The 9803-nt window shown below is 42.2% G+C and overlaps 1 protein-coding gene across 1 annotated transcript; it reads left to right on the top strand.

Annotated features, from left to right (window-relative positions):
- The first annotated feature begins 2110 nt into the window (after window positions 1-2110).
- Window positions 2111-9551, top strand: RPS15 (ribosomal protein S15). The gene is made up of 4 exons (XM_070944318.1): window positions 2111-2195; window positions 6256-6341; window positions 7535-7769; window positions 9385-9551. Exons 1-4 carry the CDS (start codon window positions 2193-2195, stop codon window positions 9496-9498), a joined length of 438 nt encoding a protein of 145 aa, XP_070800419.1. The 5' UTR covers window positions 2111-2192; the 3' UTR covers window positions 9499-9551.
- The last annotated feature ends 252 nt before the right edge of the window (window positions 9552-9803 follow it).

The raw sequence follows: 9803 nt of genomic DNA, 5'->3' as shown, positions 1-9803 counted from the left end.
GTCATCTGCCTTGAGCAAGGGGTTGGACTAGGAGACATCCGAGGTCCCTTCCTATCTTGTTATTCTATGTTCATTCTATATTTGCGTCATACACAGGAAAACAAGAAGAAACCTGATTAGTTCTAACCATCTATTATCTGCCTAAAAATCATTTTCTACCTCTGAATCCGGAGGTACCATAAACATTTTGCAAGATTGCTATGATCTGTTCAATCAAACCTGGGTGAAAAAACACAGATGATCTGTATTTTTCTGCCATTTTTTATTTCTTTTTTACTCCTTGTTCATGGCATATAGATGCAGAGATCAGTTTCTAGTGGATGAAATGCCCCTGGGGATTATTGCAAATGATATAAAGTAAAGGTTCCCCTCGCACATATGTGCTAGTCGTTCCCGACTCTAGGGGGCGGTGCTCATCTCCGTTTCAAAGCTGAAGAGCCAGCGCTGTCCAAAGATGTCTCTGTGGTCATGTGGCCGGCATGACTCAGTGCCAAAGGCGCACGGAACGCTGTTACCTTCCCACCAAAGGTGGTCCCTATTTTTCTACTTGCATTTTTTTACGTGCTTTTGAACTGCTAGATTGACAGAAGCTGGGACAAGTAACGGAAGATCACCCCGTTACGCGGCACCAGGGCTTTGAACCGCTGAACTGCCGACCTTTTGATCGACAAGCTCAGCATCTTAGCCACTGAGCCACCGCGTCCCTGCAAATGATATAGGGCAAAGTTATTTTGATCTGATCCAAGTGGAATTTTACAGTCGGGAAGCAACAGGTGTCTAAGGCTTCCTTAATTCTCAAGGATCTATTGTGATAATTTATGTACCAAGGGCATAAGAGGTGCACCAAGGAAGCTATTGAAAATAAGTAGGTCTATGACTAGCTATCCTCATATGCTGCCTGCATAGGGGGTATATCAAAGGAGACTGCCCCCCCCCACTTATATGCTTTAAGCTTGTAATCGGCCATATACATCCAGTACGTAAACCTTATGCATTGAAGATAACAGAAGTGATTTGCACCATAAAAGACAAAGACATGAAAAAAAAGCTGCGTAACTGGGCCAGTCACTCCTCTCTCTTTCCAACCCACCTCACAGATTTGTTACATAATAAGATTATATGTATTCAAGGTGAGATCATATATTATTTTTTTAAAACCAGACTTTTGAATTAGGCAGAGAAAGAATAATGTGTACCAGGCAATGGTGCAATTTAATTTATTTATTTATTTATTGGTTCGATTTATATGCCGCCCTTTTCCGGAGACTCAGGGCGGCTTACAATGCATTAAGCAATAGCCTTCATACTTTTGTATATACCTGCTTAGTAGGGCTTTCGCCCCACCCCCCAGCGGTGTTTGGAAAAACACACATAAATCCTACGAAGAAGTAAGAAAATAAGATACTATACCTTTACAGGGAGGATACATGAGATGTGGGTGTGGCTTACTGATGAAAGCTAACGAGCTGGAAATAGATCTATATAAGTCTCTCACCTGGCAACTGGAACTTGCTGGCTGCCAGAAAAGAAAAAAGCCCAGAATCGAGTGGATGTGATTCTACTGAGCTAGGGCTGCAGAAAAACCTTGGTTACGTAGGGAAAACCTGGCTAGAGGAAAAACATATATATATATAAAAATTTGCCACCCCTTGCATGAATGGAAAAACCCTAGTTTTTTAATTTCTATCATCAGGGGCTCAAAAAGACCACAGCTCAATCCAGCTTCCAAATTTTTTTTAAAAAAAATCCCGGTAGTATCGTTTTACAAATCTCCTTCCAAGAGATTTTGTAAAATCGTCCTGAATCTTTTCTATAATTAGCATTCCGGCGCCTTGAAATTATACACATGGTCAGTAACAAACATCCTCTTATCCCATTTACTATGATTTATTTTCCATTAAGACAATATTGTCTTATGGAGGAATCGAAATGGTTATATATATATATAAAAAAAGAGCACAATAGTAATTCTACCTAAAACTTCTTTTCCGCATGCGCATCACGTCCTTTCCCCCAACTGTGGGCGGAAGTGATCGCTTCGAAGCTCGGAAAGTGGTGGGGGGGGGAAAGAAAGAGAAAAAGAAGCTGGGAAAATCGTCATTCTCGTGCGACCGGAACTGGTGGGTTCTCGCGATATCAAGAATTGCGTCGCGCGAGAGTTCGGCCTTTTCTCGAAGAAGACTGCGGCAAAGATGGTGCGTATGATTTGGAGAGGGTTCCGCTCGGGCTTTGAAATCTGCATCCATCCGGCTGGAGAGAGAGGAAGGACGGCCTCTTTGGGTCGCTTTAGTCGTGAAAAAGGGATGGGAGAAGGAGACGAGAAAGGCCGGGGACGGGAAGGAAGGGAAAATCGCGAGAAAATGGAAGAGAGATTAGCCAAAGCCGGAGGAATGGCTGGCGAGCATTATGTGTAGGCCCAGGACTAGCATATCCTGCTATCATAAAAGCCTCCAAGCAGTATGCCTAGAGAGATCTGGAAAAGGCGTAAAAAAAAAAAAAAAGCAGTGCCTCTGAGCATTGTCAGAGTTTCCCAAAGCCAGAAAAGGAAGGTGAAGGTTGCAATGAATAAATAAACGCTCACAATGCACGTGGTTTGGATTGGATTCCTTGAGCCTTTTAGCATTTTAGTGCTTGAATTCGCAGCTTGCTGACGGCCCATGGAGAAGTTTTTTTGGGGTGTGTGTGTGTGTGTGTGTGACAGTTATAGCAAGGGGGTTTCCTGCCTCGCCTTCTGAATTTCTTCCTTTTTGTTTGTCCATCGCAAAAAGGGATATTTTTTTTTTATTTGATTTATATGCCGCCCTTCTCCGGAGACTCAGGGCGGCTTACAACGTGCTCAGCAATAGCCTTCATCCTTTTGTATATTTATACAAAGTCAGCTTATTGCCCCCACAATTGGGTCCTCAATTTACCTACCTTAGAAAGGATGGAAGGCTGAGTCAACCTTGAGCCTTGGCGAGATTCGAACCTGCAGTAATTGCAGGCAGCTGGTCTTAATAACCAGCTTAATAACAGGGTGCCTTAAACCCCTGTACTACCAAGGCTCTCAAACCCCTGTACTACCAAGGATTCATTCCCTTTTTTGTGTATCCATCACACCTTGTGGCCCTCTGCGTGTTGAGTATTCTGTGGATTTCCTTCCCGATTGGAAATAATGGGGTTCTAAAACGGGCAGGCATTTGTGGAAAGGGGAGATAGAGGGAAAAAATTGCATTCGTGGGGTTTTTTGGGGGGGCGGGAAGTGGAAGTGTAGCCAGAATGTGGATCCATTGGAGTGATGGGAGAGCATGGCCTGCGTGCTTTGGTGGGCAGAAGGACAATGGCTGTAAATTTCATTTCAGACGAATGGTGGTCCAATCTCTTCTTAAAAACTTCCAGTGTTGTAGCCTCCAGAAGTTGTGAATATTCCAAACACTGGAAGGTTTTTAAGAAGAGCAGGACAAGAAGCAATGGGTGGAAAACTAATCAAGGAGAGAAGCAGCTTAGAACTGAGGAGAAATTTCCTGACAGTGAGAACAATTAATCAGTGGAACAACTTGCCTCCAGAAGTTGTGAATGCTCCAACACTGGTAGTTTTTAAGATGATGTTGGATAACCATTTGTCTGAAGTGGTGTAGGGTTTCCTGCCTAGGCCAGAGGTTAGACTAGAAGACCTCCAAGGTCCCTTCCAACTCTCATTCTATTCTATTCTATTTTCTATTCTATATCCTATTCTATTCATGGCTCAGGACCTGAATGCCTGTAGGATTTCCTCACCCCAATAACATTTGCACATGTGTGGGCACACACACACTCTAGGAGGGGTTCATTTCATTCTCCCTTTCAAGGACCACCAACTTAGGGAAACTTATTAGTTGCACCTTCTACATCCCCTACAGAATACCAGAGATGGAAGGGACCTTGGATGTCTTCTAATCCAACCCCCTGTTCAAGCAGGGGACTCTATACCATTCCAGACAGTCTCTTCTTAAAAACCTTCAGAGATGGAGCACCTACGACGTCTTCCACTGATTAATTGTTCTCACTGACAGGAAATTTCTCCTTAGCTGTAGGTTGGATCTCTCATGGATAATCTTCCACCCATTACTTCTTGTCCTGCCCTCAAGTCCTTTGAACCTCTCTTCTCTACGACAGCCTTTCAAATATTGGAAGACTGTTATCATGTCACCCCTAATCCTTCCCTTCATTAAACTCAACATACACAGTTTCTGCAACTGTTCCATCATATGCTTAAGCCTCCAGACCCCAGTCACTTTATTGTTGTTCTTTGCGCTCTTTCTAGAATATCACAGTATTCTTTATTTCCCAAATTGTATGCTGTCTTAACTACAGAGTGACTCTGTAGGTGGCTTACAAGTAGGTTTTATACTAAATAGTTTGCCCCTAGATATCAGGTTGGCCTTCCTGGCTTGTAGGAAGTCTGTTAAAAGAACTCTTCCATCAGCCCCAGAGGCCACAATGTTGTTGTGACTGCTCCCTCTGGTGAGGAATAGTATTTTAATTTTGGGTCCACTTAATATAGATACCTTTTTCTCCCCCCTTCCCTTTCCCCCCCTTACTGGTTTATTCTGTGTCTTATTATTTATGTGGCATCATTTAATTTGTTTTTGATTTGAATTTACAATAAATGAGAATCATGTGCCACTGAGATCTTATCAGCTTTGATTGGAGAGAATAATCTGTAAATAAATAAAATAGCTGTTAGGCGTGAATGGTTTTAAGAAAAAAGAGTTGTTTTTATGTTTTGTGGTGTTACAATCTGCAGTCTGAATGTTGCAATAACATTCAGTTATTGCAATTCAATAACTGAATTGAAATTGAATGGGAAAAGTACATGATGGATTTGCCATTGCTAATCTGAGCACAGGAGTTGGACCAGGCATTAGAACTAATAAGAAAATAATCTGGAAGTTGATTATATGGATAGGCAAGAAAGTGGGTCGTTGGTTGAGGAATAGCAGAGGATGACGGACGTGGGGAATATAGAATTATGAATACAGTGAAGGACCAGAACTTGTTTTGCTAAGCGATATGGCATCAAGTGCCTTCCGTCGTTCCCTGAAAACCTATCTTTTTCAGCAAGCCGGATTGGCTTAGAACAAATTTTTAAATTATTTTAATTAGTTTGTGATTCTTAACTTCGGGCCAAAAATTTATATATATTTTAAATGTTTTAATATTTGTATTCTATGTTTTTTATCTTGGCTGTACACCGCCCTGAGTCCTCAGGGAGAAGGGCGGTATATAAATTGGAAATTAAATTAAATTAAATTAAATTAAGTGAGCCATGCCTGATTTTTATTGCCAGAGTCATTAAGTAGATCATGCAGCCTGTGAGCAAATCCAGTTTCCCCCATTTACTTTGTTTGTTGAAAGCCCCCTGGGAACTGGATGATCATGTTAACCTAGAAAGCTGCAATCATTGTAAATACATGCTAGTTGCCAAGTGTCCACATTTTGTGCCATGTGACCAGAATGATGCTGGGACAGTTTTAAGTGTGAGGACTGTTCATAAATCACTTTTTTCAGCACTGTCATAAATAGTTAAAACAAATGGTTGTAAATCAGCTATCTGTAAGCATATTGCTAATGAGGTGTAGGCAGGGAAGGTTGATGGCCAGATAATAGGTTCATAGAATAAGAGAATAACAGTTTGAAGGGACCTTGGAGGTCTTCTAGTCCAACTCCCTGCTCAAGCAGGAAACTTTATACCATTTCAAACAAGATTGTCCAATCTCTTCTTAAAAAACGTCCAGTATTGAAGCACCCACAACCTCTGGAGGCAAGTTGTTCCACGGATGAATTGTTGTGTCAGGAAATTTCTCCTTAGTTCTAGGTTGCTTCTCTCCTTGATTAGTTTCCACCCATTGCTTCTTGTCCTGCCTTCAGGTGCTTTGGAGAACAGATTGACTCCCTCTTCTTTATGGCAGCCCCTGAAATATTGGAAGACTCCTATCATGTCTCCCCTAGTCCCTCTTTTCATTGAACTAGACATACCCAGTTCCTGCAATTATTCTTCATATGTTTTAGCCTCCAGTCCCACATAGTGTGATTAGCCACAATTTCTTACTTTGAATAAAGTTCTAGTTTGAATAAATCACACTTGACTGAATATATTAAATCATAAGGCATCTTTGACCAGATACGTAATAGGTTGGAGTTAAAAACAAAGAAGTGCATAGAGGTTCAGTTTACCTTACTGCTTCCCCGTACTTCAGGATGCATTTATCATGTGTGTTTCTCTTTCTGCAACAGGCGGAAGTGGAACAGAAAAAGAAGCGAACCTTCAGGAAATTCACCTACCGAGGTGTTGACCTGGACCAGCTCCTCGACATGTCTTAGTAAGATCTCTCTTCTCTCGTTTAACCACCTCTGCTCCTTTACTTCAGATTTGGCAGCCAGCATAACGATGAAGATTCAGTCTGAACCTGTTTAGCGAGGGCGTTGGGGCTTTAAAAGATAGACCTGTTCCAGAAGTAGAACTCTGGAGCACAATCTGGATAAAAAGCATTTAAAAAATAAAAAATTGATTTATATGCCTCCCTTCTCCGGAGACTCAGGGCAGCTTACAATGCGTTAAGCAATAGCCTTCATACTATTGCTTGAAAATCTTGAATTGGAAGTTGATTGGAGTGGCCTGATTGGAGAGAATAATGCTCATTGCATTATTGATAGCATTATTTTTTTAAGTCTCACGGACAATTTGGAACGAGTTGTTCTACTTTTCTTGTAAGAGTTGGAGGCGTTGACACTGATCCTGTCAGGCACCATGTCAAGGTTCCAAGTAATAGATCCATAGCAAGCAAAACTCCGAGGCAGGTGGATTCCTCAAAGGGTAGCTTTATTGGAAATATATTGGCACGTATCTGGTGAAAACCGACTCTGAGGGTTCCCGCGGTTTTCACCTAATTAAAAGTAAAAGTTTGTTCACTTTCCCAAAACAATCAGTGACATGGTCCAATCACAGCTCCATCTGGTTGCCTGGTGACATCACCCCTCCTTCCTCTGACCAGGTGTGAGGATGTCCTTGAGTCCCAAGAGAAATTATTTTGTTTTGGCTGCAGAATCCCAGCTAGCTCAGTTCCCCCCTCCCTATCCCTCAGCTCCAATGTGGCAACACTGAAGCTCCAAGATGGCTTCGGTTAGGTCAGCTTCAAGGTTGACACACACAGGATCAGAACCATATGTTAAGTTGCAATGCGAAAGATTTATTGTTCAAGCCAGAATCTGGTCAGCTAAAGTTCAAATCTGGATTGGCACTAGATAAAGGTCAAGGGAATTCAAGGCAGGCGCTGGACTTGGATTGCTTGTGGCAATGTGAGGGACTCTAAGCTGATGACTTATTTAACTCCATCCTCAGCTGTGACTGCGCTACTCCTACAGATCCCTCTCCCTCTTCTAGAATTTGGCTCTCATTCCAAGATCCACCCAATTGGAAACGATTTCCACTATCCCGCAGGGTCCCTTGAACTTAATTCATGTTGGATGGCAGGCATCACTTTTGACCTGACAGGGCCTCTCTCCTCCTTTCCAGTGAGCAGCTGATGCAGTTGTACAGCGCCCGCCAGCGCCGGAGGCTGAATCGTGGTCTGCGCCGCAAACAGCACTCGTTGCTCAAACGTCTCCGCAAAGCCAAGAAGGAGGCTCCTCCCATGGAAAAGCCAGAAGTGGTGAAGACCCACTTGCGCGACATGATCATTCTTCCGGAGATGGTGGGCAGCATGGTGGGCGTGTACAATGGAAAGACCTTCAACCAAGTGGAGATAAAGGTGAGGAATTACAGGCTGGGAGAAGAGGTAGGGATCCAATTTTGATCTCCCCAAATGAGCCATGTTTCTGCAGGCAAGACAAACAGTTGATAAAGGTTAAGGTTCCCCTCGCACATATGTGCTAGTCGTTCCCGACTCTAGGGGGTGGTGCTCATTTCCGTTTCAAAGCCGAAGAGCCAGCGCTGTCCGAAGACGTCTCCATGGTCATGTGGCCGGCATGACTAAACGCCAAAAGCGCATGGAATGCTGTTACCTTCCCACCAAAGGTGGTCCCTATTTTTCTACTTGCATTTTTTACATGCTTTCGAACTGCTAGGTTGGGAGAAGCCGGGACAAGTAATGGGAGCACTAGGGATTTGAACCGCTGAACTGCCAACCTTTTGATCGACAATCTCAATGTCTTAGCCACTGAGCCACTGCGTCCCTTAAATAAAAATAAAATAAATAAAATAACAATTCCTTTACCCCTGTTGGAAGTGGGACATCAGTTGTGGCGGGGATTAGACCACAGGTGTCCAACCTAGCAACTTTTAAGTCCTGTGGATTTCAACTCCCAGAATTCCCCAGCCAGCACCTCTGAGGTTACCATGGGTGGCTGGGGAATTCTGGGAGTTGAAATCCACAAATTTTAAAAATTGCCAGACTTGGACACCCCAGTTTAGACCTTGAAACTTTATAAGAGCAAGGAAAAGGGAGAAGCTACGTTGAAGCAAAATTCTGTTTGAAACGAACTGGCAGCTGCACCAAATCCTGGAAAGACAGAATGCCTGATTTAATCAATTTATTTTATTAAACATAGGTTGCTTCAGTTGTCCGCTGACTGCCTTACAAATCCCACTATATATAAACAAGAATAGCAAGTACGTCAGCAAGATTTGACACGTTTGCTGTCATTATTACAACTTCTGAACTGTATCCACTGGATCATAACAGCAAATTTTTAAAAAATTCAGAGTTTGTTCTATTTGAATGACTTAATTCCCCTCCAAATCCACCCCGTGTTGCAAAACCTCTTTAGACAATAAATCTTGTGGAATATTGTGAGGGAGTTTCTCTATATACAGGTAGACCTCAACTTACTGTTGCTAAGCGAGACGGTTGTTAAGTGGGCTTTGTCCCATTTTACAGCCTTTCTTGCCACAGTTAAGTGAATGACCGCTTGGTTTTTAACACTTGTTCAGTGAATCTGGCTTCTCCCTTGACTTTGCTTGTCAGAAAATCGCAAAAGGGGATTACATGACCCCGGGACATTGCAGCCATCATACATACATGCCAGTTGCCAAACATCTAAATTTTGATCATGTGACCATGGGAATGCTGCAATGGTCATAAGTCACTTTTCAATACTGTTGTAATGTTGAACAGTCACTAAAAGAATGATTGTAAGTTGAGGATTACCTGTACTTTAGCTTTGGAGCTAATGAGTTTTTTTAATTAACAGAAAATGTTCTGTGACTTTCTTTTGTATCCGTAATACCTATTTGCTGCCTAATTTATAAAACTACTTTTCTCCTACTTCCTTCCTGAAAGACTCACCTTTACATTCCTTTCTATTATATTTTTCATGGAGACATGTTTTTTTTTTTTTAATTTAATTTTTATTTTCCTCTTTCAGCCTGAAATGATTGGCCACTATTTGGGAGAATTTTCCATCACATACAAGCCAGTGAAACATGGTCGACCTGGAATCGGGGCCACTCACTCATCTCGGTTCATTCCTCTGAAATAAGAAGAGTTTGGGGAAGGGTATTTTTATGTGTAAATAAAAACATTTCCCAAACAGCTGGCTGGTCTCATCTTTGGCTAGGAAGGGCCCCGATTCACTTCAATCATACTTTTGAGTTTGTAGGATTTTCAGTTGTTCTTGTAGTAGTTAAGAGGAGTGGAACCATAATATAACATGATTTTTTTTCTCCATTTGGGTGGGGGGGGAAAGGAGTATAGTCAAATAAGACTTAATTTTGCTTCTACAAACAGGAAGCTGCCTACCATATTTTTCAGACTATTAAGACGCATCTAAATTTAGAAGAGGAA

The sequence above is a fragment of the Pituophis catenifer genome, unplaced genomic scaffold (genome assembly GCF_029215685.1).
Source record: "Pituophis catenifer annectens isolate HBS135680 unplaced genomic scaffold, rPitCat1.0.hap2 SCAF_1, whole genome shotgun sequence".
In the NCBI taxonomy this organism is placed as follows: Eukaryota; Metazoa; Chordata; class Lepidosauria; order Squamata; family Colubridae; genus Pituophis; species Pituophis catenifer.
This window is presented reverse-complemented; position numbering and strand designations above follow the sequence as displayed.

Coding starts and splice junctions, on each gene's coding strand:
- RPS15 (XM_070944318.1), top strand. Junction 6,342..7,534: donor CAGCTCCTCGACATGTCTTA/GTAAGATCTCTC, acceptor CCTCCTTTCCAG/TGAGCAGCTGATGCAGTTGT. Junction 7,770..9,384: donor TCAACCAAGTGGAGATAAAG/GTGAGGAATTAC, acceptor TTCCTCTTTCAG/CCTGAAATGATTGGCCACTA.